The 16,288-nt window shown below is 55.0% G+C and overlaps 2 protein-coding genes across 8 annotated transcripts; one reads left to right on the top strand and one right to left on the bottom strand.

The window, feature by feature from the left end:
* Window positions 1-4,841, top strand: IFRD2 (interferon related developmental regulator 2). 3 transcript variants are annotated; one of them, XM_033208269.1, is made up of 12 exons: window positions 1-375; window positions 1,927-2,046; window positions 2,134-2,218; window positions 2,314-2,438; window positions 2,522-2,679; window positions 2,846-2,896; window positions 2,980-3,158; window positions 3,245-3,350; window positions 3,672-3,809; window positions 3,898-4,026; window positions 4,105-4,200; window positions 4,332-4,841. In XM_033208269.1, the coding sequence occupies exons 1-12, from the start codon at window positions 126-128 to the stop codon at window positions 4,410-4,412; spliced, it is 1,518 nt and encodes a 505-aa protein (XP_033064160.1). In that variant the 5' UTR covers window positions 1-125; the 3' UTR covers window positions 4,413-4,841. The 3 variants fall into 3 exon arrangements, with proteins under 3 accessions (XP_033064160.1, XP_033064161.1, XP_033064162.1); XM_033208270.1 differs by lacking the exon at window positions 2,134-2,218 and having other exon boundaries at window positions 11-375; XM_033208271.1 differs by lacking the exons at window positions 1-375; window positions 2,134-2,218 and adding an exon at window positions 956-1,174.
* LSMEM2 (leucine rich single-pass membrane protein 2) lies at window positions 4,487-14,886 on the bottom strand. Of its 5 annotated transcripts, none has more exons than XM_033208318.1 (4): window positions 14,742-14,886; window positions 5,988-6,098; window positions 5,713-5,898; window positions 4,487-5,505 (listed from the first exon to the last, which is right to left on the bottom strand). In XM_033208318.1, the coding sequence occupies exons 1-4, from the start codon at window positions 14,797-14,799 to the stop codon at window positions 5,372-5,374; spliced, it is 489 nt and encodes a 162-aa protein (XP_033064209.1). In that variant the 5' UTR covers window positions 14,800-14,886; the 3' UTR covers window positions 4,487-5,371. The 5 variants fall into 5 exon arrangements, 4 of the variants coding, with proteins under 4 accessions (XP_033064209.1, XP_033064201.1, XP_033064224.1 ...); XM_033208310.1 differs by having other exon boundaries at window positions 5,713-5,901; window positions 14,742-14,856; XM_033208333.1 differs by having other exon boundaries at window positions 5,270-5,505; window positions 5,988-6,180; window positions 14,742-14,858.
* Between the last annotated feature and the right edge of the window lie 1,402 nt (window positions 14,887-16,288).

The following is a 16,288-nucleotide window of genomic DNA, read 5'->3' as shown; positions in this document are numbered from 1 at the left end:
CTGGTGGGCCCCAGGCATGGACTACCATTCCCATGGTGCTCTAACGCGCAGCCAGGCGCCGTCACCTGCGCGCTGAGGCCCCTGGGATTAGTAGTTTTAGCCTCGTGGATGTGGGCCTGAATCGGATGGCCTGGAACTCGCCTTCCCGGCGACCTGCTTGGCAGGGCGGGGCGCCTCGCGAAGATGGTGGCGCGCGTGGCGTGTGGCGCCCGTCGTCTGGCCAATTCTCAGCGCAGCGCACCGGCCGGCGTCTCGCTGCTCTGGAGCCCACACCCACCGGGTCCCTGACCCCGCGCCCCCCGCGCCCGGTTCCTGGCATGCCTCGCGCCCGTAAGGGCAACACGCTCCGGAAGGGTGGTCAGCGCCGTGGAGGAGGTGAGTGGGGTGGGGGGCGTGGGACAGCTGATGAGCGGCGGGCGGGGGTCCTGCTGGGTCCCCGTAGTTGTTCTCGAGGGCCCTGGGTGGGGAACCCCCTCGGCCAGCCCCGCGCAGCTTCCCAGAACTCTACCGAGGCTGGCACGTGCCCCAGCGGTCACTGGCCACGTGCGTGCCCAACTTGAGCTCGCTGCCCACTGCCTTTTGGGAGTCCGCGCTCCCAGCGGTGACCCGGCCAGCCTCTCCGGGCCTCAGTTTCCCCATTGCCTCTCCGCCTCAGTTGCCTGCTGGGTGGGCAAACTCACCGGACAGAGCAGGAAGCCAGTCCCGTTGCCAAACCCTGATCCTTTCCTGGACTGATCAAGGAAGTTGGCGGGAGTCCTGGCCTGCTCCGGTGAACAGAAGGAGGGGGATCTGTTGGGAAGCTACCTGATTAGGGCCTTGGCAGCTTGGCAGGCCTGACTCCACAAGGTGGCTGACTATCCTGGAGCCTGAGGCAGTCTTGGGACTCGCTTATCAGCTTAGACCAGGAGCCTGTCTTAATGCAGTAAACACTTATGTTTACTCTGCTGGGATGGGGTGCCTACGACGCACAAATTTATTTATTTTTATTTTTGAGGGGGAGGGGAGAACAGCCGATCACAGGAAGGAGGAAATCATACGTAGGTATAACTTTAAACTGGTCACCACCATGGTGGGGTTTGGGTGGGGGACATCTAATAGGGTATGGAACATGTTCACTGAGTGGTGTCAGCCCCAGACTTAGGACTCAGGGAGACCTGAGGGGAGGTGCTTCTGGGTGAGTCCTGAGAATATGGAGAAGAGAGCAAGTTGTGCAAAGGCTTGGCAGCTGGAGGGACCCCAGCACAGTGGAGTGAATGAGGGAAGGCTGGGCTGCTCTGGCAGGTAGGATAGTAAGATAAAATGGGAGCAGGCTGGGCGTGGTGGCTCACGTCTGTAATCCCAGCACTTTGGGAGGCCAAGGCAGGCAGATCACCTGAGGCCAGGAGTTCGAGACCTGCCTGACCAACATGGAGAAACCCCATCTCTACTAAAAATACAAAATTAACTGGGTGTGGTGGTGTATGCCTGTAATCCCAGCTACTCGGGAGGCTGAGGCAGCACAATCACTGGAACCTGGAGGCGGAGGTTGTGGTGAGCTGAGATGACGTCATTGCACTCCATCCTGGGCAACAAGAGCAAAACTCTGTCTCAAAAAAAATAAAAAGGTGATGGGGAGCAGAGGCCAGTGTGCAGGCTGGACTTCGTCCTGCAGATGAGGGGTGTGAGTAGTTCTTAGAATTAGGGGCAGCTTGGTGATCACACCCTGTCCAAAACTCTGCCGCAGCAGCCACCCTTGCCAGTGTGAGCCCTTGTCCCTGGACAGACCCCACACACAGGAGTGCACCAACTCTACTGACCTTTGGCTTTGGTTTTCCATCTCCGAGAGGAGCACCATTCTATCTTTTGGGATTATGAGGTTGGGTGAGGTACCCCCAGCCATCCCTCATCAGTAGAGGCAAGTTGAGTGTCCTATTCCACCTTCCCCAGGTGCCCGGAGCAGTGCCCAAGCTGACTCGGGTTCCAGTGATGATGAGGCAGCCAGTGAGGCCCGCAGCACCGCCAGTGAATGCCCCAGCCTTCTCAGCACCACTGCAGAGGACAGCCTTGGTGAGAGCGGGTGGAAGTTTGACAGGGGCTTGGTGAGGGCTCCATGGGCTGAGCACAAGAAGCAGTGCTGACCAGGTGGCCTTCCAGGGGGGGATGTCGTGAATGAGCAGGGCCAGCAAGAAGACCTTGAGGAAAAGCTGAAGGAGTATGTGGACTGCCTCACAGACAAGAGGTACCCCTGGCTGCCAGCCAACTCCTACACCCAGCTCCAAGTGTGACCAAGGGAGGGCTGGCCCCCATATGACCCCCCTTCTCGACCTCCCCCAGTGCCAAGACCCGGCAGGGTGCTCTTGAGAGCCTGCGCCTGGCCCTGGCGTCCCGCCTACTCCCCGACTTCTTGCTGGAGCGCCGCCTCACACTAGCTGATGCCCTGGAAAAGTGCCTCAAGAAAGGTTGGAGCTGGGGGTGCATGGGAGACTTAAACTGGGCAGACGCTGGCCCTTGCTGCATAGGCTGACTGGAAAGCATCCCACAGGGAAGGGAGAAGAACAAGCCCTGGCCGCTGCTGTGCTAGGTCTGCTCTGCGTGCAGCTGGGCCCTGGACCCAAGGGTGAGGAGCTATTCCACAGCCTGCAGCCTCTGCTGGTCTCTGTGCTCAGTGACAGCACAGCTAGCCCTGCTGCCCGGCTCCAAGTGAGTGTGCCTGTGCCCCATGAAACCCTTCCTGCACCTTATCCCTCAACAGAGTGGTGGGTTCCCCCTGTCTTCAGCCTCCCTTACTCTGAGGGGAGTGAGCTCCAGGGTTGAGAACCCAGATTCATCCGCTGACTGTGGCACAGCATTGCCCTTCTCCCAACAGTGTGCTTCTGCACTTGGCCTGGGCTGCTACGTGGCTGCTGCCGACATCCAGGTGAGTGGTCTTTGGGCACAGGTGGTAGAGCATCTAGGGCTGTAACTCTGCCTCTGAGCTCCCCTGCCTCCCTGTGCTCCTAGGACCTGGTCTCTTGCCTTGCCTGCTTAGAAAGTGTTTTCAGCCGGTTCTATGGCTTGGGCAGCTCCACAACTCCTGTGGTTCCTGCCAACCTTCACGGCCTGCTCTGTGCTGCCCTGCAGGCCTGGGCATTGCTGCTCACCATCTGCCCCAGCACCCAAATCAGCCACATCCTTGACAGGTAGGGGTGGCTGTCCACTGGGATGGGGAGGGGATCTCAAAAAGGCCCCCAACCCACACATACAGCTCAGCCTGCCCCTTCTCTAGGCAGCTGACCCGGCTGCCCCAGCTCTTGTCCAGTGAAAGTGTGAACCTGCGGATCGCTGCCGGTGAAACCATTGCACTGCTCTTTGAGCTTGCCCGGGACCTTGAGGTGCGAGGGACAAGGATGGGGGGTGCTTGGTGATACCACCTGCCCATCACAGGCTGGATGCAGGGGGTGCCACAGAAAACAGAACAGCTTTAGGTCATTATGCAGAGGAGGTGGCCCCAACACAGATTCATCTGCTAGACGTCATGATGGGTGCCCTGAGCAGCAGTGTCCTGGCCTGACAGATGCCCAGGAGGGGTCAAAGGGGCCAGGCAGAGAAGAGAGGGTCTCTCAGGGAAAGGAGGGGTTTCGGCAGTGCCCTGTTCAGAGCCAGCAGAGCTCAAGCATCTACTTACCACATACCCTCCAACGCTCCCATTGCAGGAGGAGTTTGTTTATGAGGACATGGAGGCCCTCTGCAGTGTCCTGCGCACTCTGGCCACTGACAGTAACAAGTACCGTGCCAAGGCTGATCGCCGGCGCCAGCGCTCTACTTTCCGTGCCGTGCTGCACTCCGTGGAGGTGTGTGTGAGAACATATGTGTCCTAGTGAGGGTGCACTCCCAGGCGTGGTAGCCAAGCCCAGTTGTGTTGGCCCCTCGACCCTGCAGGGCGGTGAACGTGAAGAAGAGAGAGTGCGCTTCGGCTTTGAGGTGCTCTACATGGACAGCTGGGCTCGGCACCGGATCTACACTGCCTTCAAGGAAGTGCTGGGTTCAGGCATGCACCTCCACCTCCAGGTGCGGGGATGCACAGGGAGGGGACACCTGGTGTGGCTGCTTCAGTCTGGCCTGAGCTCACTGCCCTCTGCCCCCCAGAATAATGAGCTACTCCGTGACATCTTTGGCCTGGGCCCTGTGCTGGTGCTGGATGCCACTGCCCTGAAGGCCTACAAGGTTCCACGCTTCGAGAAGGTTTGCACCCTTGGGCACCTTTCTCTTCCCCCTATTTTCTGGAGGCCTGAAATTCTGCAGAGGCTGGAAGAGGACCCCCAGCCCTTTCCCTTCCCAGCTCCCCAAGGTGTCACTCTCTGTCCCCACTCTAGCACCTGTACAATGCTGCCACCTTCAAAGCCCGGACCAAGGCTCGAAGTCGTGTGCGGGACAAGCGGGCAGACATCCTGTGAAGCAGGACCTGCTGAAGAGGAGACTTTCTATGCCCTTGGTCCGTATTTTTAACAGAAGACAGTGCAACAACTGGTCTCCACCAGTATTTGTCACTTTATTTTTTTAATGACAAAACCAAAAACAGACATGGGGTGGGTAGCTGGGGGCCCGGACACTTGGGACCCTGGCCCCTCTGTCCCTGCACTCAGCCCTGTGGCCTCTTCCTGCCCTGTCTCAGGTCAGGCTAAATATGTGCCTGTCCCAGGGGGCCTTTCCCTTCCTTTCCTTTCTCAGGCCCAGGATGACCCACTCTTAGGGGGGTGGTGGCATCTGGACAAATGCCACCACAGCAGGTGGAGAGGCAAAGCTACCTGGAATGTATTTGTGTGCTGATTTTTAAGGATTATTAGAGATAATTAAACAGAATGGTCAGGCTTCTGTGGTCTTAACCCCTGGGTATTTTTCTGTTCTCCCTCCCCATCTACCACCCCAGGCTTGAGCCCAGCTGGGTCTTCCACAATGTCACCTTTGCCCTCCAAGGCAGTCTTTCCCCAAGTGGTGCCTCTCCCGCTACTCAGAGCCCAGCCTGTCTTTGAGAGCTGAGGCTGGACCCTCACTGGGAGACCTGGCAGAGTTTGGGTGATTGCTGTGGGGGCAGCTATTTCTAGACTTCAGAACCTGCCATCTGGGCTGGCCAGAGAGTGCTGATAGGCCACAGGAGGAGCTCAGAGGCTGGTGCCCCTTCCCCTGACCTTGGACCACCCAAAACAAGGCTTTGGCACCAGAGGCTTGGCTAGGCCTGGCTTGAAGAGATCAGGAGAGGCAGGCAGCTATGAAGTTAACATCGGGTTCTTGTACAAAAATCTCACCAAGGAAATAGTGTAGCTGTGGCAGCCAGCAGTAGGGAAGGAGAGACCTGCCCATAGCCACTTTATTTCCCCCCCACACACACCCCCAGGCCCCAGATCCAAATGGCATCTCAGCTGGGTGTTTGGGTCTCACTGGAGTTGAGCCTCCGAAGCTGGCTGAGGCTGGCCAGGCGGAGTTTGAGTAGCGTCTCCTCCTGCGTGCGGAGCGTGTGTGCCATGATGCGCAGGGATTCGCTCTGCAGCACTGTGAATGGGAAGTGGGGGATCATCAGACCATGTGTCACCCCATGACCCCTGCAGACCCAGCCCAGGACCAGGGGCACCCACGGGCCTCCCACCCCATCTTTCATTGCTGCAGCATCTGCAGTTGGCTCCTTCCAGCTGCACAGAAGGGCCTCCCAGTCCCCACCGCCTTGTTGTCTCTTCCTGCTGGCACCCTGTGCATCCATACCACTCAGGTAGACAGCCAGGAGTGCAAGCGCCAGGCAAGTGAGCACCAGCAGCGCGAGCAGCAGCAGGAACCCTGCTCGTCTGTACGCAGGGCTGCAGCCAGCTTGGGCACACAGTGACGGCGGCAAAACGCTCAGCAGCTCATTCCACGGCCGTGCCTCTTCAGTCAGACAGGGGTGCAGTGTGCCTGCTGGGTGGATGGGACATCGGGGTGGTGGGTGCACCTGCTTTCATCCCCTCCCCCAGCACATCATCCACCTCACTGTCCCCGCTCACCTCCACTGTGTAGGTCGCTGATGGACTCCACCTGGTGCAGGTGCACCTCTTGCACGTGGTTGGGGGCCAGTGGCCCCCTCCTCTGGTTGGGCATCATTGGTGCCACGGAGTCTGCAGGGCAGTGCAGGCTGATTTAGCCAGTGGTGGGTCAACCCCCTTCCTTTTACCAGGTGCCTTCAGGCAGCAGGGACTTCTGGAGGATAGGGATAGTGGGGCATTTGGTTCCAAATCCCCTAAAACTGAGTCAGGAGTGACCCTTGATTTGGATCCAGGATGATCCCAGACCCTTACAGGCTTATTCTGTATACAGGAGCAGCAGGTACGTTTGATTTGTTTCCTTCCAAGCACCCCAGGGACTCAGGCATTCCTCTGCCTGCTCATTTCTAGCAGTTTATCAGCCTTCAATGCTAAACTCGCAGCAAATGGAATTCAGTCCTGCCTCTTTTATCAGTTCTCCCTGCAGACCCAATGCCTGGCATCTTCTGGTCAGAAAGCCCTATTGTAGCCACTCTGGTGCCTTTCTCTCCTGGCCTTGGTTCTGTGTTCGTTAACATACTCGGTGTGACTCTGCTGTACATGTGTGAACCCTGCTGTTTTCATTCAACATTTACTATTGGAGAGACCCTTCTTTGTTATACTGTTTCATATGCCTCTGAGTTCTCTCCCTTCACACATTTCTCTGAGGCTGCCTGGGCATCTAGGTTGTTTGCAGTGCCCCCCCCCCCCACTTTTTTTGAGGCGGTGTTTCACTCTTGTTACCCAGGCTGGAGTGCAATGGCGTGATCTTGGCTCACTGCTGCAGTTCCCTTTTGAAATTAACCCCCAGGACATCTACCGTTGAGTATGAAGGTTTTTTCCCAATTTCCTGATAGTTACTAATTTCAGTTCCCAGAAGTGGAATTATTGAATTCAAGAGCAGGGTTTGGTTTGGTTTTGTTTTGTTTTTGAGACGGAGTCTCCCTGTGTTGCCCACGCTGGAGTGTTGTCGTGATCTCGCCTCACTGCAACCTCCACCTCCTGGATTCAAGTGATTCTCCTGTGTCAGCCTCCCGACTAGCTGGAATTACAGGCATTTGCCACCACGCCCAGCTAATTTTTTCTTTTTTTTTTTTTTTTGTTGAGACGGAGTCTTGCTCTGTCGCCCAGGCTGGAGTGCAGTGGCCGGATCTCAGCTCACTGCAAGCTCCGCCTCCTGGGTTTACGCCATTCTCCTGCCTCAGCCTCCCGAGTAGCTGGGACTACAGGCGCCTGCCACCTCGCCTGGCTAGTTTTTTGTATTTTTTAGTAGAGACGGGGTTTCACCATGTTAGCCAGGATGGTCTCGATCTCCTGACCTCGTGATCCGCCCGTCTCGGCCTCCCAAAGTGCTGGGATTACAGGCTTGAGCCACCGCGCCTGGCTTCATTTTTGTATTTTTAGTAGAGATGAGGATTCACCATGTTGGCCAGGCTGGTCTAGAACTCCTGACCTCAAGTGATCTGCCCACCTCGGCCTTCCAGAGTCCTGGCATTTATAGGCATGAGCCACTGCATTCGGCCATTTTTGGTTTTTGTTTTGGTTTTTTTAAGATGGAGTCTCCCTCTGTCACCCAGGCTGGAGTGCAGGTGGCAGGATCTCGGCTCACTGCAACCTCTGCCTGCCAGGTTCAAGCAATTCTCTGCCTCAGCCTCCCAAGTAGCTGGGATTACAGGTGCCTTCCACCACACCCAGCTACTTTTTATATTTTTAGTGGACATGGGGTTTCACCATCTTGGCCAGGCTGGTCTTGAACCCCTGACCTTATGATCCACCCGCCTCAGGCTCCCAAAGTGCTGGGATTTACAGGCGTGAGCCACCGTGCCTGGCCTGTTTTTTTGTTTTTTTGTTTTTTTTTGTTTTTTGTTTTTTTTTGAGGCGGAGTCTCGCTCTGTCGCCCGGACTGGAGTGCAGTGGCCGGATCTCAGCTCACTGCAAGCTCCGCCTCCCGGGTTTACGCCATTCTCCTGCCTCAGCCTCCCGAGTAGCTGGGACTACAGGCGCCCGCCACCTCGCCCGGCTAGTTTTTGTATTTTTAGTAGAGACGGGGTTTCACCGTGTTAGCCAGGATGGTCTCGATCTCCTGACCTCGTGATCCGCCCGTCTCGGCCTCCCAAAGTGCTGGGATTACAGGCTTGAGCCACCGCGCCCGGCCATGTTTTTTTGTTTTTGAGACAAGAGTCTTGCTCTGTTGCCCAGACTGGAGTGCAGTGGCGCAATCTTGGCTCATTGCAACCTCCACCTCCTGGGTTCAAGTGATTCTTCTGTTTCAGCTTCCCGCGTAGCTGAGATTACAGATGTGCACCACCACGCCCTGCTAATTTTTATATTTTCAGTAGAAACGAGGTTTCACCATGTTGGCTAGGCTGGTCTCAAACTCCTGACCTCAAATGATCCACACCTAAAATGATCCACACCCTCAGACTCCCAAAGTGCTGGGATTACAGGCGTGAGCCACGGCGCCTGGTGAGATGATGATTATTATTATTATTTTGAGATGGAGTCTCGCTCTGTCGCCAGGCTGGAGTGTAGTGGTGTGATCTCAGCTCACTGCAATCACCCCCTCCTGGGTTCAAGCAATTCCCCTGTCTCAGCCTCCCAAGTAGTTGGGATTACAGGCACCCACCACCGCCCCCAGCTGATTTTTTGTATTTTAGTAGAGAAGGGGTTTCACCATGTTGGCTAGGATGGTCTCAATCTCCTGACCTCATGATCAGCCCTCCTGGGCCTCCCAAAGTACTGGGATTACACGTGTGAGCCACCACACCTGGCCGGTGTTTTTGTTTGTTTGTTTGTTTTCTGAGACAGAGTCTTGCTCTCTCACAAGGCTGGAGTCTTGGCTCACTGCAACCTCCACCTCCTCGGTTCAACCGATTCTCCTGCCTCAGCCTCCCGAGTGGCTGGAACTACAGGCGCGTGCCACCATGCCCGGCTAATTTTTGTATTTTTAGTAGAGATGGGGTTTCACTATGTTGGCCAGGATGGTCTCGTTCTCTTCACCTCATGATCCCCTCTCCTCGGTCTCCCAAAGTGCTGGGATTACAGGCGTGAGCCACTGTACCCGGCCTTTCATTTCTTTGAGACAGAGTCTCACTGTGTCACCCAGACTGGAGTACTGTGGCATGATCTCGGCTCACTGCAACTTCTGCCTCTTGGGTTCAAGCAATTTTCCTGCCTCAGCCTGCCCAGTAGCTGGGATTACAGGCACGTGCCACCATGCCTGGCTAATTTTTGCATTTTTAGTACAGCTGGGTTTCACCATGTTGGCCACGCTGGTCTTGAACTCCTGACCTCAAGTCATCTGCCCATCTTGTCCTCCCAAAGTGCTGGGTTTACAGGCATGAGCCACCGTACCTGGCCAATATTTAATTATATTTTCTGGTTGTTTTTTTTTTGAGACGTAGTCTCGCTCTGTCACCCAGGCTGGAGTGCAGTGGCCGGATCTCAGCTCACTGCAAGCTCCGCCTCCTGGGTTTATGCCATTCTCCCGCCTCAGCCTCCCGAGTAGCTGGGACTACAGGCGCCCGTCACTTCGCCCTGCTAGTTTTTTGTATTATTTTAGTAGAGACGAGGTTTCACTGTGTTAGCCAGGATAGTCTCGATCTCCTGACCTTGTGATCCGCCCGTCTCAGCCTCCCAAAGTGCTGGGATTACAGGCTTGAGCCACCGTGCCTGGCCTTTTCTGGTTGTTCTTTAACTTGATTTTTAAAAATCCTGGTCCAGATACCAAGAGCTCCATATACCTACCTGGAAGCTGATAACAGTGGGGAAGAGCATTGCGGGGACACCTCCAGATAGAAGCAAGGATGGCCTTGCACTCTGGGACTGTCATTCTGAGGACAGTAACTCAACCTCCATGATTTACTTGAAACTGCCTCTTGACATGCCCAAAAGCAAGTACAACAAAAGCAAGTGCTGCCAGTCATTATGTCTGGGTGGTGGGTTTAAGGTCATATTAAATTCTCTCTTTGGGCTAGGCACTGTGGCTTATGCCTGTAATCCCAGCACTTTGGGAGGCCAAGGCAGGAGGATCAAGAGTCTAAGAGTTTGAGACCAGCCAGGGCAACTTAGGGAGACCCCATCTCTACAAAAAAACTAAAGATTAGGGCCGGGCGTGGTGGCTCACGCCTGTAATCCCAGCACTTCAGGAGTGGGAGGTGGGCGGATCACGAGGTCAGGAGTTCGAGATCAGCCTGGTCAACATGGTAAAACCCTGTCTGTACTAAAAATACAAAAAATTATCCAGGCATGGTGACGAGCACCTGTAGTTCCAGCTACCCAGGAGGCCGAGGCAGAAGAATCGCCTCAACCCAGGAGGCAGAGCTTGCGGTGACCCAAGCTCAAGCCACTGCACTGCAGCCTGGGCGACAGAGCTAGACTTCATCTCAAAAAAAAAAAAAAAAAATTAAAGATTAGTTTGGTATGGTGGCATGCTTCTGTGGTCCCAGCTTCTCAGGAGGCTGTGGTAGGAGGATTGCTTGAGTCCAGGAGGTCGAGGCTGCAGTCAGCTGTGATCGTGCCACTGCACTCCAGCCTGGGCAACAGACTAAGACCTTGTCTCAAAAAGAAAAAAAAAAAATTCCCTCCTGCAGGGTGCGGTGGCGCACACCTATAATCCCAGCACTTTGTGAGGCAGGTGCAAGCGGATCACAAGGTCAGGAGTTTGAGACTAGCCTGGCCAACAGGGTGAAACCCCATCTCTACCAAAAATATTAAAAAATTAGCCAGGTATGGTGACAGGCGCCTGTAGTCCCAGCTACTCAGGAAGCTGAGACAGGAGAATCACTTGAACCTGGGAGGCAGAGGTTGTAGTGAGCAGAGATCATGCCACTGTACTCCAGCCTGGGTGACAGAGCAAGACTGTGTCTCAAAAAAAAAAAAAAAAAATCCCTCTTTGTACTTTGTTGTGCTTTTCTCACACTTTCTAAATTGAATGTGAATTATTATAGGAAAAACACACAGTAAATGTTATTGTTAAGATCCCAAAAGAGGCTAGGCATGGTGGCTCATGCGTCTAATCCCAGCATTTTGAAAGGCCAAGGTGGCTGGCCGGGCGTGGTGGCTCACGACTGTAATCCCAGCACTTTGGGAGGCTGAGGCGGGTGGACCACGAGGTCAGGAGATCGAGACTATCCCGGCTAACACAGTGAAACCCCATCTCTACTAAAAATACAAAAAATTAGCCAGGCATGGTGGTGGGCGCCTATAATCCCAGCTACTCGGGAGGCTGAGGCAGGAGAATGGCGTGAACCTGGGGGAGGCGGAGCTTGCAGTGAGCCAAGATCGAGGCACTGCACTCCAGCCTGGGCGACAGAGCAAGACTCCATCTCAAAAAAAAAAAAAGGCTGGGCACAGTGGCTTGGCTCACGCCTGTAATCCCAGCACTTTGGGAGGCCGAGGCAGGCACATCACGAGGTCAGGGGATCGAGACCATCCTGGCTAACCTGGTGAAACCCTATCTCTACTAAAATACAAAAAATTAGCTGGGCGTGGTGGCGGGCGCCTGTAGTCCCAGCTATTCGGAGGCTAAGGCAGGAGAATGGCATGAACCCAGAAGGCGGAGCTTGGAGTGAGCAGAGATTGCGACACTGCACCACTCCAGCCTGGGCAAGAGCAAGACTCTGTCTCAAAAAAAAAAAAAAAAAAAAAGAGAAAAGAAAAGCCAAGGTGGCCAAGGTGGCCAAGGTGGGAGGATTGGATTGGTTGAGGCCAGGAGTTCAAGATCAGGGAGACCTTTCTCTACACACACAGACACACACACACACACACACACACACACACACACACACACGCGGGCAGGTACAAAGGAGGTAAACATTTCCTCCTACCAGGGGCCAGGCTCCTCTCCTGCGATGTTGAATATGTTGGCAGTGGCGGGCACGGTGGCTCAAGCCTGTAATCCCAGCACTTTGGGAGGCCGAGATGGGCGGATCACGAGGTCAGGAGATCGAAACCATCCTGGCTAACACAGTGAAACCCCGTCTCTACTAAAAAATAAAAAAAAAAAAACTAGCCGGATGAGGTGGCGGGCACCTGTAGTCCTAGCTACTTGGGAGGCTGAGGCAGGAGAATGACGTGAACCCGGGAGGCGGAGCTTGCAGTGAGCCAAGATCGAGGCACTGCACTCCAGCCTGGGCGACAGAGCAAGACTCCATCTCAAAAAAAAAAAAAGGCTGGGCACAGTGGCTTGGCTCACGCCTGTAATCCCAGCACTTTGGGAGGCCGAGGCAGGCACATCACGAGGTCAGGGGATCGAGACCATCCTGGCTAACCTGGTGAAACCCTATCTCTACTAAAATACAAAAAATTAGCTGGGCGTGGTGGCGGGCGCCTGTAGTCCCAGCTATTCGGGAGGCTAAGGCAGGAGAATGGCATGAACCCAGAAGGCGGAGCTTGGAGTGAGCAGAGATTGCGACACTGCACCACTCCAGCCTGGGCAAGAGCAAGACTCTGTCTCAAAAAAAAAAAAAAAAAAAAAGAGAAAAGAAAAGCCAAGGTGGCCAAGGTGGCCAAGGTGGGAGGATTGGATTGGTTGAGGCCAGGAGTTCAAGATCAGGGAGACCTTTCTCTACACACACAGACACACACACACACACACACACACACACACACACACACACACGCGGGCAGGTACAAAGGAGGTAAACATTTCCTCCTACCAGGGGCCAGGCTCCTCTCCTGCGATGTTGAATATGTTGGCAGTGGCCGGGCACGGTGGCTCAAGCCTGTAATCCCAGCACTTTGGGAGGCCGAGATGGGCGGATCACGAGGTCAGGAGATCGAAACCATCCTGGCTAACACAGTGAAACCCCGTCTCTACTAAAAAATAAAAAAAAAAAAACTAGCCGGATGAGGTGGCGGGCACCTGTAGTCCTAGCTACTTGGGAGGCTGAGGCAGGAGAATGACGTGAACCCGGGAGGCGGAGTTTGCAGTGAGCCGAGATCTGGCCACTGCACTCCAGCCTGGGCCACAGAGCGAGACTCCGCCTCAAAAAAAAAAAAAAAAGAAAGAAAGAAAGAAAATGTTGGCAGTGGCTCACGCCTGTAATCCCAACACTTTGGGAGGCCAAGGCGGGTGGATCACCTGAGGTCAGGAGTTTGAGACCAGCCTGGTCAACATGGTGAAACCTTGTCTCTACTAAAAATGCAAAAATTAGCCGGGCATGGTAGCACATGCCTGTAGTCCCAGCTACTCGGGAGGCTGAGACAGGAGAATTGCTCGAATCTGGGAGGCAGAGGTTGCAGTGAGCTGAGATTGTGCCACTGCACTCCAGCCTGGGTGACAGAGTGAGACTCCATCTCAAAAAAGCAAACAAAAAAACAAATTAGCCGGGCGTGGTGGTGCATGCCTGTAATCCCAGCTACTCAGGAGAGTGAGGCAGGAGAATCGCTTGAACCCGAGAGGTGGAGGTTGCAGTGAGCCGAGACCGTACCACTGCACTCCAGCCTGGGTGACAAAAAATTTTAAAAAGTTGGGGCCGGGCATGGTGGCTCACGCCTGTAATCCCAGCACTTTGGGAGGCTGAGGCGGGTGGCTCACGAGGTCAGGAGTTCAAGACCAGCCTGGCCAAGATGGTGAAACCCTGTTTCCACTAGAAATACAAAAATTAGCTAGGCATGGTGGCAGGCGCCTGTAATCCCAGCTACTTGGGAGGCTGAGGCAGAGAACTGCTTGAACCTGAGAGGCGGAGGTTGCAGTGAGCCGAGATCACGCCACTGTACTCCAGCCTAGACGACAGAGCAAGACTCCTTCTCGGAAAAAAAAAAAAAAAAAAAAAGTTGCCAGGCGCGGTGGCTCAAGCCTGTAATCCCAGCACTTTGGGAGGCCAAGATGGGCGGATCACGGGGTCAGGAGATCGAGACCATCCTGGCTAACACGGTGAAACCCCGTCTCTACTAAAAATACAAAAAACTAGCCAGGTGAGGTGGCGGGCACCTGTAGTCCCAGCTACTCCGGAGGCTGAGGCAGGAGAATGGCGTAAACCCGGGAGGCGGAGGTTGCAGTGAGCGGAGATCCGGCCACTGCACTCCAGCCTAGGCTGGATAAGAGGAGCTTGCTAGCTAGGCCAAGCTCTGTCGTGGGCTATAAGGTGGAGCCATGGAGCAGACAGTCCTACGTCCTGGCCAGTACTGGACCTGTAGCTTCCTAGATTCCTGCTGTCCTGGCTCCTCTGAGCATCAGTACTTCTTATATGCAGTGGTGCAGTTAGACGAGTGGCCACCAAACTCTTGACTAGCTGAGTCTCAGTCTGACCGGGCCAAGGGACCCCCAACCCTAGGCAGTTGGGGATATTTAGACCCAAGTCAGGGGAGGCCAGAGGCCTATCTACTTTTCAGTCCATGGGGCAGGTACCCAAATGCTTTCTGGAACCACTGCCCACCCCAATCCCAGCTTCCTCCCTTAAGAGCTGAACTGGCCAGGCAGCTGCCCGGACGCCCACACCCACCTGAGCACAGCCTGTAGTTGACCCACTCCTAACTGGGTAGCTTCCCCCATTCCTCCTTAATGTCCCTAGCAGGGGAAACTGAAGCGGGGCCTGAGGTGACAAGGGGTTCCAAGCATGGCAGGCTTTTCCTCCCTGCATAGGGGGCAGGTCCTTTTACTGGAGCTGGGGCATGAAAATGGGTAACTAACTTACTCAAGACAGTGAGGTCAGTGGGACAGAGGGTGGGTCTCTCCATGGTCCACAAGGTCACAGGACTGAGGGCTTGCCCTCCCTCATGGTCACCCTCTCCTACCTTCTTGGGTCTCCTCAGGCATGGCAAGCAGTGGGCAGTCGGTGGCCGATGATGGCATCCAGTAGCAGGACTGGACAAAGGCAGCAGTGGCTCCTTTGAGAGCCCAGGGAAGGCCTGGCTGCCTCCCAGTCTTGGCCTAAAATAGGCCTGAGCTCAGCCCACTGGGCTATATTTAGAGGGGGCAGCCCTCAGCCATGGGAAGGGGCAGAGTGATCCACGTGGGCCAGCCTGGACTATCTACCTGATGAGGGAGCCAGCCAGGAGCCTGCCTCCACTAGCCTAGGTGCCCAGGGACCTTCAAGGGGAAGTGCACCTCCCTATACATCCAGAATGGCCACCCCAGGCTCAGCAAGGACCCACGTGGCAGCCAAGGCAGACAAGGAACCCCTGTGCATCTCTACTCGGCCACCCCTCCACCCCTGCAGACTCTTACCCACAGCCCAGTCATCTCTCCTCCCAGCGAACACAAGACAAGCGGCCTCCACTGCATGACCTGCTAGCACACAATACTGTTGTTGTGTGTGTCTTATAGAGGGTGATGGACAGCTGAAGCCTGATGCCATGAGGGTTCTGATAGCCTCACAAGTGGGCAGATATACCCACAGCACCCATGCTGGCCAGTGGGTGGACCTAGGTTGGAGGCTGGTTCATTTGTTACTAAGCTTACAACCTTAGGTAAAGGATCTCTCCTCCCTGAACTCAGTTTGCTCATGTGTAAAGTCGGAATAACAGTGGCTTCTCCCTGGCAGTGTACACTGGGAACCACATCTGGAGCATGTATCACAATCCACGGTTTTGGTCTTCCCCTGCTCCCATCTCAACAAGGGCAGACAGGTCGCATAAGGTTGTGTAAGGATGCACATTACTGCTTACCTTGAAGGGAGGAGGTGGTCCAGCTTCCAGCTTTCCCTCTGTGGTTGGATCCCTGTGCCCTTCCTTCCCAGTGGGGGCAAAGCAAGACTGTGGGCTCTACTTCCTACACACCTCAAACCTGTCACTCCGCTGTCTCACACTGGCCTCCCTGATGTTCCTCAAAGTTAACAAGCTTGTTACCACCTAAGGGGCTTGGCGGTGGCTGTTCCCTCCTGGAGTGCTCTGCTCCCAGATAGCCCTGTGGTGGGCCCCTTCTTGTCAGGGAGCTCAAATGTCACCCCCTCAGTGAGGCCTTCTGCATACATTCCTTTTTTTTTTTTTTGAGACAGTCTTGCTCTGTCGGCCAGGCTGGAGTGCAGTGGTGTGATCTCGGCTCACTGCAAGCTCCGCCTCCCAGGTTCATGCCATTCTCCTGCCTTAGCCTCCCAAGTAGCTGGGACTACAGGCGCCCACCACCACACCCGGTTAATTTTTTGTATTTTTAGTAGAGACGGGGTTTCACCGTGTTAGCCAGGATGGTCTCGATCTCCTGACCTCATGATCCGCCCACCTCAGCCTCCCAAAGTGCTGGGATTACAGGCTTGAGCCACCGCGCCCAGCCGCATACATTCTTTTCCACATCACCCAGTTTTCTTTTCTTTTCTTTTTTTGAAACGGAGTCTCGCTTTGTTGCC

This window comes from Trachypithecus francoisi, unplaced genomic scaffold (assembly GCF_009764315.1).
Source record: "Trachypithecus francoisi isolate TF-2019V2 unplaced genomic scaffold, Tfra_2.0 Lachesis_group0, whole genome shotgun sequence".
NCBI lineage: Eukaryota > Metazoa > Chordata > Mammalia > Primates > Cercopithecidae > Trachypithecus > Trachypithecus francoisi.
The sequence above is the reverse complement of the archived record's forward strand: the minus strand, read 5'-3'. Positions and strand labels throughout refer to the sequence as shown.

What these genes read in the sequence shown, in the direction of transcription:
- LSMEM2 (XM_033208310.1), bottom strand. Translation starts at nt 14,799, where the DNA reads ATGCCATCATCGGCCACCGACTGCCCACTGCTTGCCATGCCTGAGGAG. An exon ending in CAGCGACCTACACAGTGGAG is followed by an intron (nt 5,902 to 5,987) that starts GTGAGCGGGGAC and finishes CCATCCACCCAG; the next exon opens with CAGGCACACTGCACCCCTGT. An exon ending in CCTGGCTGTCTACCTGAGTG is followed by an intron (nt 5,506 to 5,712) that starts GTATGGATGCAC and finishes TCCCATTCACAG; the next exon opens with TGCTGCAGAGCGAATCCCTG.
- IFRD2 (XM_033208269.1), top strand. Translation starts at nt 126, where the DNA reads ATGGCCTGGAACTCGCCTTCCCGGCGACCTGCTTGGCAGGGCGGGGCG. An exon ending in ATCAGCCACATCCTTGACAG is followed by an intron (nt 3,159 to 3,244) that starts GTAGGGGTGGCT and finishes CCCCTTCTCTAG; the next exon opens with GCAGCTGACCCGGCTGCCCC. An exon ending in GCATGCACCTCCACCTCCAG is followed by an intron (nt 4,027 to 4,104) that starts GTGCGGGGATGC and finishes TCTGCCCCCCAG; the next exon opens with AATAATGAGCTACTCCGTGA.